The following is a 21,339-nucleotide window of genomic DNA, read 5'->3' on the forward strand; positions in this document are numbered from 1 at the left end:
CCAATTGACTTCTTCTTTTCTTATTTGGATGCCTTTTATTTCTTTTTCTTACCTAATTTCTCTGGCTAGGACTTCTAGTAGAAGTGGCAAGAGTGGGCATACTTGTCTTGTTCCTGATCTTGGAGAAAATGCTTTCAGCTTTTCACCATTAAGTATGATCATAGCTGTAGGCTTGTTTTATATGGCCTTTATGATATTAAAGTACATTCCTGCCATACCCAACTTGTTGAGAATTTTTATTTTGAAAGGATGTTGAATTTTTACGAATTTTTTTTCTGCATTTATTGAGTTCATTATATGATTTTTATCCTTTATTCTGTTAATGTGGTGTATCATGTCTGTTGATTTGCATATGCTGAACCATTCTTGCTTCCCAGGGTTAAACTGAACTTCATAATGGTGTATGATTTTTTTAATGTGCTGTTGAAATGACTTTGCCTGTATCCTCTTGAGGATTTTTGCACCTCAGTTCAGCAGGGATATTGGTCTGTAATTTTCTTTTCTTATGGTGTTTTTATCTGGCTGTGGTAGGAGGTATTGCTAATCTTGTAAAACAAGTTCGAAAGTCTTTATTGTCTTCAATATTTGGAAGAGTTTAGGAAGGACTGGCATTCACTCTTCTTTAAACGTTTGGTAGAATTCACCTGTGAAGGCATCTATCTGATTCTGGGCTTTTTATTGTTAGGAGGTTTTTGATTACTTCCTCAGTCTCTTTACTCATTATTGGCCTGTTCAGATTTTCTATTTCTGTATTACTTATTTTTGATAGGTAGTATGTTTCTAAGAATTTATCCATTTCTTCTAGGTTATCTAATTTGTTAGTGTATAATTGTTATAGTAGTCTCCTTTGTACTTCTGTTATACCAATTGTAATGCCCCCTCTTTCATTTATAATTTTATTTATTTGAGTTCTCTTTCTTTTTTTTCTTAGTCTAGCTAACGATTTGTCAATTAAAAAAAACTCTTACTTTCACTTTTCTTTCCTTTTTTTTCTTTTTCTTTTCTTTTCTTTTCTTTTTTTCTTTTTCTTTTTTTTTTTTTTTTTTTTGAGACAGAATCTCACTCTGTCACCCCCAGGCTGGAGGGCTGGAGTGCAGTGGCACGATCTTGGCTCACTGCAGCCTCCACCTCCCGGGTTCAAGCAACTCTCTGCCTCAGCCTCCTGAGTAGCTGGGATTACAGGCGCCCACAACCACGCCTGGCTAATTTTGTGTTTTTAGTAGAGACAGGGTTTCACCATCTTGACCAGGCTGGTCTTGAACTCCTGACCTCATGATCTGCACGCCTTGGCCTCCCAAAGTGCTGGGATTGCAGGCGTGAGCCACCATGACCAGCCTGATCTTTTCTATTATCTATTTAGTCTCTATTTCATTTATTTCTGCTCTATTACTTATTTTCTTTCTTCTAACTTTGGGCTTAGTTTGCTCTTTTTCTAGTTCCTTAAAGTGTAAAGTTAGTTTGTCTAATTAAGATATTTCTTTTTGCTTAATGTAGGCATTTCTGGCTGTCAACTTTCATCTTAGAACTGCTTTTGCTGTATCCCGTAAGTTTTGGTATGTTGTGTTTCCTTTTCCACTTGTCTCAAGATACTTTCTGATTTCCTTTTTGATTTCTTCTATGACCCATTGGTTGTTCAGGAGTATGTGGTTTAATTTCCACATATATGTGGATTTTTCAATTTTCTTCTTGTTATTGATTTCTAGTTTTACACCATTATGATCAGAAAAGAAACTTGATAATATTTCCATCATCTTAAATATGTTAAGACTTGTTTTATGGCCCAACATATGACATTTCTTGGGGAATGTCCCACGTGTGCTTGAGGAAAAATTATATTCTCTCGCTGTTGAAGGCATTGTTCTGCATATGTCTGTTAGGTCTATTTGGTCTATAGTGTTAATTCAAATTCACTGTTTTCTTATTAATTTTCTGTCTGGATGATCTATCTATTATTGAAAGTAGGGTATTGAAGTCCCCTACTATTATTATATTGCTATATATTTCTCCCTTCAGTTCTGTTAATATTTGCTTTACTTATTTATGTGCTCCAATGTTAGGTACATACATATTTAAAATTAGTACACTCTTTTAATGAATTGACCCCTTTATCATTATATAGTGACCTTCTTTGTCACTTCTGACAGATTTTGACTGAAAGTCTATTCAGTCTGGTATAAGTATCGCCATTCTTTAGCTCTTTTGGTTTCATTTGCATGAAATATCTTTTTTCATTCCTTCACTTTCCATCTATGTGTATGTTTAAAGCAAAAGTGGATCTCTTATAGGTAGCATATTGCTGGTTCTTGGATTTTTTTTTTTTTTTTTGAGACGGAGGAATTTTTTTAATCTATTCAGCTACTGTGTGTCTTTTGATTGGAAAATTCAATCCATTTATATTTAAAGTAGTTACTGACAAGTAAGGACATAATTTTGCCAATTTTTAAGTTATTTTCTGATTGTTCTGTAGTTGGCTGTTGTTGCTGTTGTTGAGACGGAGTCTCGCTCTGTCACCCAGGCTGGAGTGCAGTGGCGTGATCTCTGCTCACTGCAACCTCCCCCTCCCAGGTTCAAGTGATTCTCCTGCCTCAGCCTCCTGAGTAGCTGGGATTACAGGCAGCCACCACCACACCCAACTAATTTTTGTGTGACAGGGTTTCACCATGTTGGCCAGGCTGGTCTCAAACTCCCGACCTCAAGTGATCCGCCCACCTTAGCCTCCCAAAGTTCTGGGATTACAGGCATGAACCCCCACACCCAGCCTGTTCTGTAGTTCTTTTGTTCTTTTCTTTCTCTCTTTGTGTCTTCCTTTTTAATTTGTTGTTTTTCTGTAGTAGGTTAAGCAGCATTTTTAAATAAGGGAACTATCACAGTAAACAATTGGGGCCCTTCATTTTGGCACAAACATGTATACTGAATATTTATTGAGCTTCAACTGTATGCTGGGCAGCATGCAGGAATATGGCTGTTTCCACAGGCATATACTGTCCTGTCTGGAGTTGATGTTCGGGTGTTTTGGGTACGTCTGTACCTCTGCTCCCCAGCAAGCCCAGCGAGGATGCTAAAGCAAGGCTTTTGTCTTCCACTTCTTGGCCTCACTAACATTTGACCCATAGCTAAGTAAATAAGATTCCAATACCCACTGACTTATTCATTTGAATAGGCATGATTCATCCCAGATGGCTAAGGAATAAGATAGAAACCCCAGACTTCACAGTTTTCAGAGAGGGGCCAAATTTCTAACTTAACTTCAAATAACAATAATAGTAGCTAGCATTTATCTAGAGCCTCTCGGGGTCAGGCAGTGTTCTAAGCACTTCTCGTGCTTCCATCCACTTGACCCTCACAATAACCCCTCTGAAGTAGGTGCCACCATCCGAAGTGGAGAGGACGGAAATGTGTGGGGCCCTGGAGGTGGGCCCAGGAAGCAGCGCGGGGTCAGCCTGGTGGTCACACTTCTCCGTTTCTCTCCCGGGCTCTCTGTGCTCTGGGACTTCCTTCCCTGCCAACGTTTTGCAGTCATGTACTTCTGGGCAGTGTGTATGACTAAGGTCTCAGATACTTTTATGGCTTGGAAAGCCCCCACATATTATCTTGAAAGAGTTTACATTTTGACCTGATATGAACCCTACCCCTGTTGTGCTGAAGTGACCAGACCTTAGGGCAGGGTTGGAGGGGGATGTGCGGCTGAGTGGCCAAAAGAGGATCATTCTTGGAAAGGAAAATTTAGAAGTGCCTGGAGGCATCATTCTCCTCCTCTTTTGCTGGGAGAATTCTGTACCCCTGTGGCCGTAACTGTAGATGGGCAAAATTATAGACGACCCCCTTACTAATATGCAGAGAGCTCTGGACGGTCAACAACTTGAAGTGGAGAGGCTTTCAGTGACACAGTCTAGATAGGCACCCACGGCAGTGAGTAAGCAGAACCCAGCCTGCGGGCAGCCCTGGGCAGAGCAGGAGGCTGGCAGACCTACTCTGCAGGGGACAGTCCAGGACCCAGGTCAGACCACGTGCAGGCGGAGAAAGGAGAGGCAGCCCGCTGGGAAATTCTGCAAGTCCTTTCTGGGGTGCAGCCCTGCGCTGGGCTAGAAGGAGGAGAATTTTGAGAAGCATGGAAAGCGTAAGGGCTCCTTCCAGATAAGGCAGACACAGGAACAAAAGCTAAGGGAAGCTTGGTCCATAGAGGAAATGAGAGTGCAGTCTGGCAGCCTCACAGGCACCTGGAGTAGGGAGGAAGGGGCCAGGCCTCCTGGAAATCACCCCCATTTGTGTGCTTGCCGCTTCTATTTGTATATGTATTTTTTTATTCATATGCATTGTGCAATATCTTTTATATGTGCCATTTTCTTTTACAAGAAGATGATAATATTCAGACATCTTAAATACTTGCCAAACACCATGCTATGTCAAATAGCACAGCTGGGGCTTGAAACCAAGTCTTCCAACGTACAGAGTTCAGTTCTTCCTGTAACTGCGGGTTTTCACACAGTTCTCAGTAGATGACATGATTGGAAAACTCTGGGTGCCTCATCCTAAATGTTCCTTTCAGATTGAGACATTTTCTTCCTTTCCTTGCACCCATTTTTGTTGGGAGAAAGTTAAATTCAGTTAGAAATGTACTTTGTCAACCTGAAAAGCATTTTTTAAAATATAACAGTGTTGTTATAGTAGTAATAGAGAAATAACTGGAAAATAGAGAAAAGGGTCTCGAGAAGTTCACCTTGAATTCCGCCACGTAAGAAAAACCAATGTTATCGTTTTGGGGGCTTCCTTCTTGACAGTTTTCCTGTTTGTGTAGTTCCAGGGTCTGTGCATTATAATTGTCAAAATCACCGTTCTTTGCTCTACTGAACAGTGCTGCAATCAGCATCTATATGCATATTGCTTTTTTTTTTTTTTGCATAGTGCTTTTTAAATGTGTAGAACTATTCTTTTGGAATCAGTTTCCCAGAAGCAACGTGGCAATGTCAAAGGGTGTCCTGATCCTCCAGTATTTATAATCACATCATCTTCCCCCAAATCGGAGTAGGACTGACTGTGTGTGTGTGTTTATCTTCGAATTGTACCATTTTCTATAGTATTACTGAGTATTAAATAAATGAACTGTCCTATTTATGTGATTTTTAATTTTCCAAAAAGATGGTTCTTCTTTTTTTACCAGGTCAGTTTTTGTCTGTTGGCTCTCCCAAGTCCCTCAAGCATCCCCTTTTGGGTAAAGGGCATGGTTTCTGTTGTGGGTGTTTGAAAGTAAACTCTGGAAATACTGTAGCAGCGCACTTGAGCTCTTTCTGTGTGTCTCAGCAAGCTGTGTCCCCAGGGTCCTGCTCAGCACATAGGAGGTACTAAATATTTGTAGAACAAACGAGCAATAAATAAATGAATTTTTGGAAGAGGAACAAAATCTAGGAAAGAATTCATCTTCATAGCTTTGTATTTCTGTGTTTCTCTTCTTCTACAGCAGAAAATTAATGGAGGGATTGGTTTCCATTTCCTCTCCGTTTTTTCCATCTAATGAGACAGGGTCATCTCATGTTTTAGTTCCCACATTTCTGCCATGCATGTTAGGTGCTGAATAAGAGTCTCATGTTTGGCTGTTGTCTTAGTTCGTTTTCTGTTGCTATAACTGGATGCCAGAGACTGGGTAATTTATAAAGAAAATGAATTTGTTTCTTACAGTTCTGAAGGCTGGGAGGTCTATGGCTGAGGGGCTGCATCTGGTCAGGGCTTCTTGCTGGTGGGGACTGGCTCCAGAGTCCTGAGGTGGCGCCGGGCATCACATGGCAAGGGGCCTGAGTGTGCTGGCTCAGGTCTCTTTTCCTATTCTTATAAAGCCACCAGTCTTATTACAGGGTCCCCACCATAGTGACCTTATCCAATCTTGATTATGTCCCAAAGGCCGCAACTCCTAATACCATTACAATGGGGATTAAGTTTCAACATGAATTTTGGAGGGGACATTAAAACCATAGCAGTTGGTGGCTGGGCGCGGTGGCTGACGCCTGTAATCCCAGCACTTTGGGAGGCCGAGGCGGGCAGATCACGAGGTCAAGCGATCAAGACCATACTGGCCAACATGGTGAAACCCCGTCTCTACTAAAAATACAAAAATTAGCCGGGCATGGTGGTGCGTGCCTGTAATCCCAGCTACTCGGGAGGCTGAGGCAGGAGAATCACTTGAATCTGGGAGGTGGAGGTTGCAGTGAGCCGAGATCGCACCACTGCACTCCAGCCTAGCAACAGAGTGAGACTCCGTCAAAAAAAAAAAACAAAAAACAAAAAACAAAAACCATAGCAGTTGGGAACACACAACCTAGGAAGCAGAGGATGAGCTTTGATGGCAGGTGCTGGGGGTCCAAATCTCAGCTCTGCTGTTGGGAGCTGGGTGGGGGAAGTTTCTCTAACCACTCAGGGTACTGGACGCCTTGTGGTGAGTGATGATGAGAAGCCTAGCCTTGTATGGGTGTTGGGAGGAAGTCAAATGCACGCAGGACACTTTCTACAGCATCCGGCAGGACTCAATAAATGGCACCAATGACCAATACATGAAATATTATTATAAACCATTTTATTTTATCTTTCAAAATCTGGGACACCTGTGCCAATTATTGTTCCATGAGACTTCCTTGCTCTCCATCCTTTTTTCTAGAGCAACTGAGTCAAGATTCGGTAGATTGAGAGCAAACAGTTGTTTCAATATAGACAATACCACTGAAGAACGGGTTCACTAAGCCAGGGTGAAACATAGTGAACATTTTGCTGGACATACTTCATCTTTTAATTTTTTTTTCTTAATTTCAGCAGCAATACAAGTTACTGCAAAAAATATATTGAAAAACACAGAAAAATAGAAATATTTTTAAAACTCCAGGCTGGGCATGGTGGCTTATGTCTGTAATCCCAGCACTTTGGGAGGCCAAGGCGGGTGGATCACTTGAGGTCAGGAGTTCGAGACCAGCCTGACCAATGTGGCGAAACCCTGTCTCTATTAAAAATACAAAAATCGGCTGGGCGTGGTGGCAAACACCTGTAATCCCAGTTACTCAGGAGGCTGAAGCACAAGCATTTCTTGAACCTGGGAGGCAGAGGTTGTAGTGAGCCGAGATCACAGCACTGCACTCCAGCCTGAGCGACAGAGTGAGACCTTGTCTTAAATAAATAAATAAATAAAATTTTAAAACTCCAGTCATTTCATCTGCTGAAGGGGACGGCTACTGTAATTTTTGTGTGTCCTTCAGATTTTCTTTCTAAACAGAGACAGGGAGAGGGAGGAGAAAAGAGTGTCAGGTTCAGGTTTTACAAACAAAAATAATAGACTCTATGTATTATTTATATTCATAGACTCATTAGGGACCTTTTCTCAAAGGATTTTAATCACAAATAATCAGAGAACCTAGAATAAATTATTTCATTTTGCATATATATACATACATATATATATATATATATATATATATATATATATATATATATATACATTTTTTTTTTTTGAGATGGAGTTTCACTCTTATTGCCCAGGCTGGGGTGCAATGGCGCAATCTCAGCTCACCACAACCTCTACCTCCCGGGTTTAAGCAATTCTCCTGTCTCAGCCTCCCGAGTAACTGCGATTACAGGCATGCACCACCATGCCTGGCTAATTTTGTATTTTTAGTAGAGACGGGGTTTCGCCATGTTAGCCAGGCTGGTCTTGAACTCCCGACCTCAGGTAATCTGCCGGCCTCGGCCTCCCAAAGTGCTGGGATTACAGGCATGAGCCACCACGCCCGGCCCATTTTGCGTACTTTTAAAAGGTGTCCATCTGTGTTCTGTGTTTTTCCTGTGGTTTGTCACGGCCTCTGTCCTATGTTCTACTTTTAGCTTGATAGCTGGTAAGCATTTTTTCACCCTTCTCCTTAGTCTTCATTGTCATAGGTTCTGATGGCCGCATCCGAGCCCCTTATTCTGAAGCACCAGCAGGTATTAACTTAGAAAGCCGAGTAGCAGCGACTCTGTGGGCCCCAGGGTCAGGATGCTTCCCCTCCAGCTGCTCGTTGCCAGCGCTGTTGTTCTGTGAACCTGTGTCACTGTCTTGGCCTTGTTCCTCTGTAAAATGGCAGCAGAGTCACCTCCTTCCTAGCACTGCTGTGGATGTTAAGTGACGTGGGTCCAGTCCCCAGGCCTGTGCTGGCCCTTGGGCACCACCCTGCTCTACACCACTCCCTCATCCTTGGCCTGGGCCGCTTGTCTGCAGAGTTGCTCTTACCTCGGCTGTGGCAGGGACCCCTGCAGAAGTCCTGGCTCGGGGGTAGTCTTTTAGTGTGCGCCGTGTCATTTCTGCAGGGAAAGGCCTAGAAGAGAAAACCGTGGGAGAACAGGCCGACCTCCCGCTTTTGTTATGTAGAACTGCCCTCCCGCTTTCTGAAATGACCATTCGGTTGGCAAGGCCTCCCACGACGGCCAATGGACCAGAGGATGCACCCATTTCCCCACACTCATGCCAGCAAGGAATGTTATAAGCCTTTCAATGTTTTACTGTGTCAGGTGGACGTAACATAGCATCTTGTGATTAATTATATTTTTATTACTAAAGCAAATAGCACTTTTCCATGCAATTTTCCCCCAGGAGACCAACCTGTCTATGTGTATAACCATCCATCTCCCTCTTATTAACAAAAATTCCTAGTGATCTGGTGAGTATATCCACAAAATAATAATCTATGCCTTGAAGCATTTCTGCAGTGAGAAATGCTGGCCTCTGGGCCAGAGCTGTTAGTGAGAGCCCGCAGAGCCTGGCCCTGGCTTTTGCTTTCCTGTCTGATGCGAGTGGAGGGCCTGGGTGATGGGTGCAATGGCCCTGAGCACCCGCCATCTGGAGAGGAATTATCACCGCAGATCACCCCGGGGCTGGGTGACCCTCCCTCCTCTGCACACCCCCAACCTCCACATCTTTCCCAAAGACGTCAAGGGTTGGATTTCACCGTAATGTGACCCAGAGATGTAAACGGCTGCTGATGCTGAAACACTAGAGTGATATCTGGTGAGAAAAGAAGCATCCTTCCAGTGGAAGGCTGGCAAAGCTAGGGCAACAGAGGGCGAGCCCCCAAAGTGCCAGGAGGGTGTCACCTCCCGGGAAGGCCAGCCCCGTTTCCCTGGTGCTTTGGCCACATGGGGACTCAGTGGCACAGGAAGGTCGTTAAACAACTATGACCAGGTCAGTAGCATCCTGAAGTTGACTTTTGTTTGTTCTGCAGTGAGCTGTGGGCTGGTAGATCATTTTCACTTTTTGCTGCTCTATTGACGGAGGCAAATGCAAGAAAAAAAAGTCATGGATATGCAAATCAAACGGAAGTGTCTTTTCTAAGATTTACAGAGGATGTCACACACTTCAGTTTGACCAAAAACATTTGCCTTTTATTCTAAGTGTTTTCCTTGGTGGGGAGAAGAGAAATACACACACACACACGTGCACACGCGTGCGCGCACACACACATGAGGCCGACATTTAGAACTTACATAATTAAAGCCATTTTTTTCATTTCATTTTCTCTATTTTCCTAGATTTGTAGGGAAAAAAAAAACAGTAGAAAGAGAATTTTATTCCAATTATTGGGACAGGAGTGAGACTTAACAATTATTCCTCTGGAACAAAAAGGTAAGACTGTCTCCTTGGAACATAAGGACAGACAGAACCAGGGATGGACAGACGGGGGCGGTGTCTTTCAAGGTGTACCTGCAGAACAGTGAGCTGCCTGCCGTCAGTGACACGGTTTTCACAGCCAGCATTACTCTGTCATATTCATGGAATTCTGTTTTATTACTCTTTCAGAATACTGAAAAAGAAAAATAATTTCTGTTAGTTTTTCTGTAATTAGAATAATTTGTTTTTTCTGAAACATGAATTATGGAAATGATGTTTAAAGACTGAGTTATTGGCAGCTAAAATCACTTCTTCTTGAAATGGCTGACTGTGAAACACACAGTATCACTGAAGGGATTTCTTTAAAAATAGTATGTTAAATTGAAAGCAATTATCAAGAACTAAATGGTGTTCAGGTCCTATAGGTTTTTAAATATTTTATGTTTTTTCTAACCAAATGCTTCCTGATGTAGGAACTTTAACTTACCATCCATGGCCGGCACATTGAAATACCAAAATACAGTGAAGACTAACACTTATCAGCAACCAGCAATACGTTCACTTACAAGCTCAGAGCTTATTGTAAATGTTTCTTGTCATCTTGAATGGCTGCACATGTGCTGACTCCATAACCCTAGCTATTCACTGCATTTATAATTTCATTTTCCCTAACCAGTTCCTACTTCTAACCACTGCCTTTAAAAATCAAACTAGCAACACCAACCAAACCTGAAAAAAAAAATCTCCCTGGTGCTATTCATTTATCCTTCTCCTCCTTTACTTTGTTAAATACTTCATTGGAATGTATTAGCTTTACCTTAAAAGCAAGTGAGATGCCTGAGAATTTGGAAATTTGCATCACCATATATGAAAATAATGACATAAATTATAATTTAGAGAACAAAAAGGATTTTCTAAAATTTGAAACTGCATTATAGCAATGTTCTACTATTATTTTCCTACTAGCTCTAGCTACTTATTTGGGACATTAATGTGTTATTGAAATAGAATGTTTGCCCCATTTTATTTTTTAATATGAATTTGAAATCTTTATGAGGAAAATATTTAGAACTGAGATTTTTACTGTATAAAAGAATATAATTATGGACAATAGTTGATGAATAAGCACAAGTAACTGAATAATCTCAAATAGTATAAATGCGTTTCCTACATTTTACGCTTAAATCAAAAGTTGCCAATTCTCAAATTCAAAACAATAGTATTTTGGAGAAAAAAATGACTAAATAAGTATTATCTCTAGGAAAAGGTGCAGAAGTTCTAAATTTTGATGAAGCCTAATTTAACAATTTTTCCTTTCCTGGTTATTGTTTTCTGTGGCGGTGAGGGGGGGCTTTTGCCTTTATATTTATTTCTGAACTATTTAATTTTTTTTCAGTGAGAATGTGTTCTTTTATTACTTTTGTAGTGTCTGTAAAGTTTTGAATGAAGCAGTCATATATTCCCATCACGCAGGTCTTGGGAAATAAAGAAGAAAAATCTTTTCTAGTTCTGTCATGAAGTCCCCCATGGCCCATGCCTAATACTCACTACGGTCAAAGCATTTGGGTCTTTTTTCTTTCAATTTAAATAAAGGTTAACCATTCTCTGTATAATTTCAGGAAATTAAGTGAGATCAGCAGATTAAATTAAATGCATACGCATTAACTGGTGCCTTTTCCTAATGTCCTTCCAACAACTTGACTGGACCAGACCCTCAGCCCACAGGGTCGGTGAGAGTGGATATGGTGTCACCCCTGCAACTTAAGAAAGTCAGAGTCGAAACAGATAAACACCACAACATTTTTATAATGTAAAGAGAACTGAGCAGGTTCTAGATTCTTATTACATCATTTACTCCACACACAAGGCATGATTGAAAAATCAAGTTAAATCACCCTTGTAATCTCATGGGCACCTTATAGCCTACATATGCCCTAAGTTCCACCTTCAAAATGTCCCTTAACTTGGGCTTAAAGGTTTAGCTGTTTGTATGTATGTTCCTAACATGGACAGAAGAGGCTGCTTCATACCTGCTTGTGCATTCACACATACGCATACCTGCACATGTCTTTTACTGGATAAGTGGGTATTTGTTTAATTCTGAGAGACAAGCAATGACATAATTAAATGCCCCCATCTGAGGGATGACAGCAGTTGATTCTATTCCTTCTGGGCCCTGCTAATGGCCTTTCTCCCTCTGGCCTGCTCTCACATGTCTCAGGGGCTCTGCCTGTAAATAATTAATGGTGACTGTTAATGTGTGTTGGGAAGTGAAGCTGCCTTATTCACACGTATAACCACTTACACACCAAGCCTTTTCCCGATTCCTCTTTTCAAAAGCACACAGCCAAGGCACAATAATTTCCACTCAGACACAGCAATTCTGTGTTGGCATCTCAGGAATGATACAGATTGTGTGTGATGGTCATCCATTTACTTGGACTTTCAGAACGATTGCCTTTGAAATGGAGCAAGTCATGGCTTATCGTGAGTTGTAAAGACCCTGGATTGGTATTAGGGGCTTTGCTCCGTAAGCAGCTTGCCTTTTTTCTTTCTGCAGAGCAGGATTTTTCAGCTTTGGTGGCAAGAGCTCATACCTTGTGTCGTATGGCAAGCCATGCATTTAGAGTATAGACATTAGGACTCATATTTTCTCCCAACATTTTGTTATGAAAAATTTCAAACATACACTAAAGTTGGAAGAATTGAACCATCTATATTCATATACCTACCACGCAGATCACACCATTAACACTTTCCAAAATTTCTCTCTTGCCTTTCTATCCAACCATCCACTCATTTTTAATGCATTTCAAAGCATATTGCAAACATCTGTACACTTCACTCTTAAATACTGTAGCATGCCTAGTATGGACTAAGGTTCAATATTGTTTGTAGTTTTTTTAGGTAAAATATATATAAAGTAAGATGCACATATCTTACATGGACTGCTTGATAAGTTTTGACAAATACAGCAACTGTGTAATGAAAACTCCAGTGAGATATAGAACCACCAAACTGATGTCCTTGTGCCCCATCCACAGGAAAATTCACTGTCTACCGTATGCCCACGATCCACCCTTCTGATTTTTTTTCACTATATCTTAGAACAGCATATAAATGGAATCATTTTTGTACAAGGTTTCTTTCACTCAGCATTATTTTTTTTGAGATTGCTATCAGTCTTTCCATAGATCAATCGGTCCTTCCTTTTTATTGTTGAGTAGTTACTTACCACGGTTTGTTTATTCATTCTCCTGTGGATGGACACTTGGGCTATTTACAGTTTGGAAACATCATGAATAAGGCTGCTATGAACATTCTTGGATACATTTCTGGACATATTTCTCTTGGTTAGATAAGAATGGAATTTATGGGTCACAGGGTAGGTATACATGTAGTTTTATAAGAAACCACCAGACCTGTTTCCAAAGTGATTGGACCATTTTGCACTCTAGCCAGTAAGGTATGAACATTCTGGTTGCTCCGTTTCCTCACCAAGTAGTGTTGGCCTTACAATTTTAGCCATTCTGTTGAGAGCATAGTGGTATCTCATTGTGGTTTTAATTTGCATTTCCCTGATGACTAATGACATTGAGCTTTTTGAACATTTTTTTGCTGTTTAAATCTTTGCCCTCTCTCTTTCTTTCTTCCTTTTCTTTTTCTTTCTTTCTTTTCTTTCTTTCTTTTTCTCTTTCTTTCCTTCCTTCCTTCCTTCCTCCCTTCCCTTCCCTTCCCTTTTCCTTTCTTTCTTTCCTTCCTTTCCTTCCCCTTTCCTTCCCCTTTCCTTCCCCTTCCCCTTCCCCTTCCTTTCCGTTCCCTTCCCTTCCTTCTGTTTTGTTTTTTTGAGACAGGGTCTTGTTCTGTCACCCAGGCCAGTGGAGTGCAGTGGTGCAGTCACAGCTCATTGAAGCCTTCACCTCCTGGGCTCAAGCCATCCTCCCACATCTCAGCTTCCTGAGTAGCTGGGACTACGGGTGTGCACCACCACGCCCGGCTAATTTTTAAAATGTTTTGTAGAGACAGGGTCTACATGTTTCCCAGACTGGTCTCAAACTCCTAGGCTCATGGATCCACCCACCTTGGCCTTCCAAATTGCTGGGATTACAGGTGTGAGCCACCAGGTCCAGCCTGCTCATTTTCAATTGGATTGTTTGTCTTTTTATTATGGAGTTACACGAGTTTTTATATTCTAGATACCATTTATTTTCAGATATGTTTTGATAATATGTTTTTGTAGTCTATAATTTGCCTATTTAATTTTAAATGGGGTCTTTTGAGGAGCAGAAGTTTTAAATTTTGATGAAGCCTAATTTAGCAATTTTTCCTTTCCTGGTTATTGTTTTCTGTGTCCCATGTAAGAAAGTAAGTAAAGACTTACTCTCAAGTCATGAAGATAATCTCCGCTATGTTTTCCTAGAAGCTTCATAGTTTTAGCCTTTATGTTTATTTCCATGATTCATCTCAGTTATTTTTTCTTTTTTTCAACCTTTTTTTTTCAAGTTCAGGGGTACGTGAGCAGGATGCGCTTGTTTGTTACATAGGTAAACATGTGCCATGGGGATTTACTGCACAGATCATCCCATCACCTGGGTATTAAGCCCAGCATCCATTAGCTATTCTTCCTTATGCTCTTTCCCCACCCTCCCTCACCACAGGTGCCCAGTGTGTGTTGTTCCCCTCTTGTTTCCATGTATTCTCATCGGTCAGCTCCCACTTATAAATGAGAACATGTGGTATTTGGTTTTCTGTTCCTGTGTTAGCTTGCTGAGGATAATGGCCTCCAACTCCATCCATGTCCCTGCAAAGAGATAATCTTATTCCTTTTTATGGCTGCATAGTATTCTATGGTGTATATATGTATCATATTTTCTTTGCTTTTTTCTTCTTTTTTTTTTTTGAGACAGAGTTTTGCTCTTGTTGACTAGGCTGAAGTGCAGTGGTGTTACCTCAGCTCACTGCAACCTCTGCCTCCCAGGTTCAAGCGATTCTCCTGCCTCAGCCTTCATAATAGCTGAGATTACAGGTGCCCACCACCACGCTGGGCTAATTTTTTGTATTTTTAGTAGAGACGGGGTTTCACCATGTTGGCCTGGCTGGTCTCGAACTCCTGGCCTCAGGTGATCCACCGGCCTTGGCCTCCCAAAGTGCTGGGATTATAGGCATGGGCCACCGCATGAGCCACTGCACCCAGCCACCACATTTTCTTTATCCGGTCCATCACTGATGGGCATTTGGGTTGATTCCATGACTTTGCTATTGTAAATAGTGCTGTAATGAACATGTGTGTGCCATCTCAAGATGATATTTGTATATGATGAGAAGTAGGGGTCAGGGCTGCTTTTTATTAAATGAGGGTGTCCAGTTGTTCCAGCACTTTTTACTGAAAAGACTTTGCTTTTCCCATTGTACTGCTTTGACTCCCTTGTCAAAAGTCAATTGGATGTACAAGCACAGGTCTATTTTTCAACCCTCTGTTCTGTCCCTTGGAGCCATTTGTCTATACCAGTACCATACTGTCTTGATTACTATAGCTTTGTAGTTTGTTTTTTGGAAGGATAATGGCTTCCAACTCCATCCTTTCCAAGTCTTGAAATCAGGTAGTGTACATTCTCCAACTCTCTTCTTTTTCAAGATTGCTTTGGCTATTCTAGGTCTTTCAAATTTCCATATAAATTTAAGAATCAGACTGTCAATTTCTATCCCCCAAAAATGACCCTATTGGAATAATAGTTGGGATTATTGAATCTATAGATAAAATCAAAGAGAATTAACATCTTAACAGTACTGATTCTTCTAATCCTTGAAGATGGATGTCTTCCCACTTATTTAGGTCTTGTTCAATTTCTCTCAGCAATGTTTTATGTTTTCAGCGTACAGATCTTGCCCATCTTTTGTTACATTTTTTTCTAAGAATGTAATTTTATACTATCATAAACTATTTTTTCAATTTTTCAAATGTTAACTGCTATTATGTGATTCATTTTTGTGAGGTGTATGTTTGTGAGCCAACCGTGCTATGCATTTACATTTAAAAAGAAAAACAAGGCCGGGTACAGCGGCTCACGCCTGTACTCCCAGCACTCTGTGAGGCTGAGGTGACAAGGCCAGGCGCAGCGGCTCACGCCTGTAACCCCAGCACTCTGTGAGGCTGAGGTGACAAGGCCGGGCGCAGCGGCTCACGCCTGTAATCCCAGCACTTTGTGAGGCTGAGGCGGGTGGATTACTTGAGGTCGAGAGTTTGAGACCAGCCTGGCCAACACGGTGAAACCCCATCTCTACTAAAAATACAAAAATTAGCTGGACTTGGTGGTGTGCACCTGTAATCCCAGCTACTCAGGAGGTTGAGGCATGAGAATCACTTGAACTCAGGAGGTGGAGATTGCAGTGAGCCAAGATCGCGCCACTGCACACCAGCTTTGGAAGCAAAGTGAAACTGTGTCTCAAAAAAAAAAAAAAAAGAAAAAGAAAAAGAAAAAGAAAAAAGAAGAAGAAAATCAATCCAAAGCCTGTTTTATTCATCCTTTCAGAGAGGCAGCACAAAGATGGGTTGGGTTTAGCTTGAGAGCTGGGAGACCAAACTTCTGTCCCAGTTTGCCTCTACTGGCTGTGTGAACTTGGCCAAGGATGATAGTGTTGAAGTCAAAATAAAAATGTAGAGGTGAATTTTTATTTTTTATTTGTACACATTTGTGGGGTGTATGTGACATTTTGTTATGTGTATATAGTACGTGGTGATCCAGTCAAGGCATTTAGGGTGTCCATCACCTGAATACAGTACATTTTTGTTAACTATAGTCACCCTACTCTGCTATCAAACATTGAATTTATTCCTTCTTACTGTATGCTTGTACCCTTTAACCCACTTCTGTTTGTCCTCCCTGCTCCCACACTTACCCTTCTCAGTCTCTGTTAGCTGTTTTTCCCATTTTTCCAGTCTTTGCCTCCATGGGATCAAATTTTTAGCTCCCACAAATAAGTGAGAACATGGAATATTTGTCTTTTTGTGACTGCTTATTTCACTCAAGATAATGACCTCCAGTTCCATCCCTGCTGTTGCAAATGACAAAAGAATTTTTTTTTTTTTTTAGACAGAGTTTCGCTCTGTCACCCAGGCTAGAGTGCAGTGGTGCGATCTCAGCTCACTGCTACCTCAGGCTCCTGGGTTCAAGTGATCCTCGTGCCTCAGCCACCTGAGTAGCTGGGATTACAGGCGCGTGCCACCACACCCGGCTAATTTTTGTGTCTTCAGTAGAGACGGGGTTTCACCATGTTGGCCAGGCTGGTCTCGAACTCCTGACCTCAAGTAATCTGCCTGCCTCAGACTCCCAAAGTGCTGGAATTACAGGCATAAGCCACCACACCGAGCCTCAAAAGGATTTTAAAATCTAATGTTTTCTTGGGATATAAGAATTGTAATTTGGGATATATATATATAGAGAGAGAGAGAGAGAGAGTGTGTGTGTGTGTGTTTTGGTATGTTTGAAGAATAAAGAGAAGGTTGGCAGTTTTGTAATACAAAGGAGAAATGTTATGTGTGTTTTTCAAGAAAACTTATTAGTATTAGCAAGGTTTTGGAGAGTTGGCAAGTTATGATGGGTGAGTGACAGTTGTGGGTAAAGCTAGTTTTAAAGTCGTTTTAGTAGTTATTAGATAAAACTGGTTTTAGTTGTGGTAGGCATTTTTAGTAGTCGGGCTTGTAGAGAATCATGTTTTTGGAGTCATGTTATATGCCCCGAGTGCTTTTTCTTCTTGGCTTCTCAGCTCCGTTTTTGCTGGGTGTAAAAACAATAACCCAATTTGCTTGGTCACCTTTCACAGCAGTATTCTTTCCCTATTTCTGCTATCACTCCACACAATCGACATTCAACTGCTCATCCATCGCAGTCTTTCTGTAATATCTATGCAGAGAAAGCTTTTTACTGTTGTTCCCTAACCTCTTTGGAAATCTGGTAGAAGCTTTGAATTTTGTCCTCGAAAACCTGTACACACACACACACACACACACCCAGTTTTGTGTACAATTTTAGGATGTTCAGGGAACTTCTGAAGCCTGTTGGCCTTTCGGGGTCCACAGGCCCTCACTGTGAACCCCTTCTAGAGTGGAAGCTCGGGGAGGGCGAGAGGCCGCCTTCCTTTCCCTCGGCTCCTCCTGCACCCAGCGAGGGCTCGGCCTGCCGTGGCCGCTCCGGGAATGACCGCCGCTTTTGTTGAACGGCCCGGGTGCTGGATCGCGGCCTCCCGCAGGGCTGGCCTCTCCTCCCGAGGGGCAGCAGGTGCTCAGGTGACCGGGAGCAGCCCACGCTCTGGTGAAGCAGCGCGACCCGAGGCCCGCTGTTGTCCCCCGTCGTTACGCAGCGCCTTTGCGCAAGGGCAGGTCTGCAGTGAGGGCTGCTGATTTAAATCCCACGCCCTTCGTGGGGTTTTCTGGGCAGGGCGGGAAAGCGTCTGGATGTCCACACCCCGAGGAGGGGGCCTGTCTTTCCTCCATCGCTAGGTACTCTATCCCCCGTGGGCGCAGCCGCGGGACAGTGTGGCTGAGACCGGCGGCTCCTCTCGCCAAGGCCCCTGCGCCTCCGCTGCTGTCGGCGAGGTCAGCCCGGCCGCTCCCCCGCGGGCCGCTGTCCCGGGTGCCCTGGAAGGGCTCCAGGTGTCGGTCTCGCTGCAGAATCCTCCGAGCTGTGCTCGCCGCCCGGTGCCTTCGCAGCAGCCCCGGGAGGGCTCTGAGGCTGGGTTGCGGGTCGCGGGGCGGCGCGTGCAGGGAGCGTCGCGGGGCCACCCCTTTCTCTTCCCGGAGCCCCCACGATCGCGCAATGGGCCGCGCATCCTTCTGCTGTGTCCCACGGTGATTCTCAAGGGCACGCCGGCAGCTGACGGTGACGCCGTGTGTGTGTGTGTGTTTCCTCCCGCGCAGGTGCCGGGGACATGGGCGGCAAGCCGTCCACGCCGGGCGGTGACCCCGCAGCGCGGTCCCACGGGACGGAAGGCATCCGCGCCGCGTACCGGCGGGGAGACCGCGGCGGCGCTCGAGACCTGCTGGAGGAGGCCTGCGCCCAGTGCGCGTCCCAGCTGGAAAAGGTAGGGGAGCGCCTGCCCCTGCGGCCACCCGTGCCGCCCTGGGCTGGACGAAGGGGACCGCTCAGACGATTTTCTCCTTATTGTCCTAACGGTAATGAGCATTTTTATTGTGTTCTGGAAACGCCTCCTTTGCATATAAACTTGGGGGCGCCTTTCCTTTCCAATTGACTTCTCAGTCTGATGTCCCCTAAGCAGGCCCCTGCCACCTTTTCACGGGAGGCCTCTGAGGGACAGGGGTGGGGCCACTGAAATGTAAAGAACAAAATGCCACCCAGAGGCTTAACCTACTGTATTCTTTTACGCTTTTTGTCATTATAAAAAGTAGCACATGCTGGAAAAATGAAATTTAGAAAATATGTCAAAGTAGGAAAAATGGGACAAAAAAGTTACCAAATTCCTGATACACCCTAAAACCCACTTAACAGTTTTGCTGTATTTTCTTCCAGCCTGCCGATCTGAGCATACATTGTTGTTGTTGTTTCTAATATAGATTCAGACAGATTGCATATATGGTTATGCAGCTGCTGCTCGTACTTTTATAATATTATTTTAAGAATTTTCCAGATGATTAAAAATTCCTTATAGGCGTCTCCTTCAATGGCTGCATGACACTCCATCTAGAGGGACCGTGTCTACCTGGCTATTCATCTTGGCTGATATTAGGATTGCTTCTCATTTCTTTCTAATATAAACGATGCTCTATCGAATGTTTTTGCCTAATTCTTTTCTTATCGTAATGTTATTTTCTTAGCATAGATCTGCAGAGATTGAGAATGTGGATATGAGGACTTTTAAAGTTTTGGAATACATGCCAAGCTGTTTTCCAAAAATCTTCTACAGATTAACCCTCCCAGCAAAAATTGGAGTGGGTCATTACCACACTTTTTGCCCTTGTCAGGGATTCTTACTGGCTATTATCATGAAAATACCTTAAGGATGTTTTATTTGCATTACATTGATTAGGACAGGTTTAACATGTCTCCATTTTATTGACAGTTAGAATTCATTCAATTCCTAAAACTCCAACCTGTTCTCAGAAGTGTAAGAGATTGGGAGAGGGGCAGTACAGCATGCTTGGGAATTGTTAAGCAGAAGGAAGGCATTTGAGATCCCTCTGATTAGGAATTCATGGTGGATATGGAAAAGGATCATTCTTCTGCACAGAGAGAGCTGCGCTGTGCACACGAGCAGGTCAGAGCTGTGGGCTCCTCGGGTGCACCCCAGTGGCCTCAAGCAGGGAGGAGCTGGGCAGCAAACACAGCCTGGCATCCCTGCCAAGTGGCCAAGCAGCCAGAGATAGTGGCTCATTCCAGAGCTGTGCAGATTCAGGGATGTGGCAGCAGCAGGAGATGCTGACGGGGGAAGATGATCATGGAGAGACCTGAGAGCCAAGGGGGATGTGACTTCATCCTGAGGGTGGAAAAGCTGTTAAAGGGAGTGGCATCATAATTTGGCAAAGGGCACTCTGGCCCATATTTGAATAAAGGAAAACAGAGTCCAGGGTGTGGGTCTCCTCTGTGGCATCATGGACAGTGGCAACTCAAAATCGAGAAGGTTCCTAGAAAGCTGCCTCTCCCCTGAATACAGGACTGATGAAATCCCAGCTGATTGGACTTTGAGAAGACAGTGAGGAAAAGGATGGATACATCTGTGTTTTCATAAAAATGTAAAATTATAGGTCCAAAAAATACTATAAATAAGAGTCAAGGGTTGATGCAAAAGGAGAAAGTATATGGCTAATATCCTTCATTGACAAAGAGCTTTTACAAGTCAGTATGAAATAATAACATAATTTTCAAAAAGGCAACAGGACATGGAAACAGCAAAATAAAGGTAAAGAAAGTAGAAGGCATGAAACTGTAAAAATAATTTGAAAGTTTTGAAATAGAAAGCAAAGTAGAAATAAGTAGAAATGACCACCAAATCAAAAATTGGTTCTTTGAAGAGATTAATAAAATAGAAAATCTCTGGTGAGAGTAAAAGATAAAAAAGAAGAAACAGATAAATCAGGAATATAAAAGAGAACTTCATGACAGTTTATACAAACATTAAAAACATAATAAGAGAATGTGTTATGAACAAGTTTATGTTAAAACACTCAAAAATTTAGATGAAATGAACAAATAAAAAGAAAAATTTAACTTTAAAAAGAAACAGAAAGCATGAATAGTATTTCAACCATGAAGGAAATAAATCAATCATGTAAAACCTTCTGACAAAGCAAATTCTAGGTCTACATGGTTTTACTGGTGTGTTCTACCAATAATATAATCACTTGTCCAGAAAATAGAAAAAGAGGGTGCACTCACCTGTTCCTTTAATGAAGCTAACACAACCTTAATACCAAGAGTAGGTGAGAACAGTACCTGGAATGAAAATGACTAAGGATATGAATAGGCAAATAGACACACACACACACCTGAAAGATACTCAGATAGATGGTACACATATGTAAAGTTATTCAACTTCGTTAAAGCTTATAGAAAGGCAAATAAAACAAAAATGAAACAGCCTTTTTAAGCTAATCAGATTGACACCTTAAAGTTTGATAAAAATCAGAAGGAAGGCTATGGGAACTTACACACCTTTATTCAATGCTACTAGGAAGGTACTAGGAATGTGTGCAGCCTCTTTGGAAGGCCATCTGA

General features: G+C 42.4%; 1 protein-coding gene across 5 annotated transcripts in view; it reads left to right on the top strand.

Moving 5' to 3' along the window:
• LRRK1 (leucine rich repeat kinase 1) overlaps positions 1–21,339 on the top strand; it is a 151,545-nt gene that overhangs the window by 37,122 nt on the left and 93,084 nt on the right. For 3 of the 5 annotated variants that reach the window (XM_034939514.3, XM_055098802.2, XM_034939513.3), the window contains one exon: positions 18,528–18,691. The exons of 1 other annotated variant lie outside the window; for it this stretch is intronic. In XM_034939514.3, coding sequence (XP_034795405.2) covers positions 18,528–18,691 — 164 coding nt within the window. Of the gene's footprint in view, positions 1–18,021; positions 18,111–18,527; positions 18,692–21,339 lie in introns of those variants that run through there. One more of the 5 variants, XM_034939517.3, reaches the window with a different exon arrangement.

The sequence above is a fragment of the Pan paniscus genome, chromosome 16, assembly GCF_029289425.2.
Source record: "Pan paniscus chromosome 16, NHGRI_mPanPan1-v2.0_pri, whole genome shotgun sequence".
Lineage (NCBI taxonomy): Eukaryota > Metazoa > Chordata > Mammalia > Primates > Hominidae > Pan > Pan paniscus.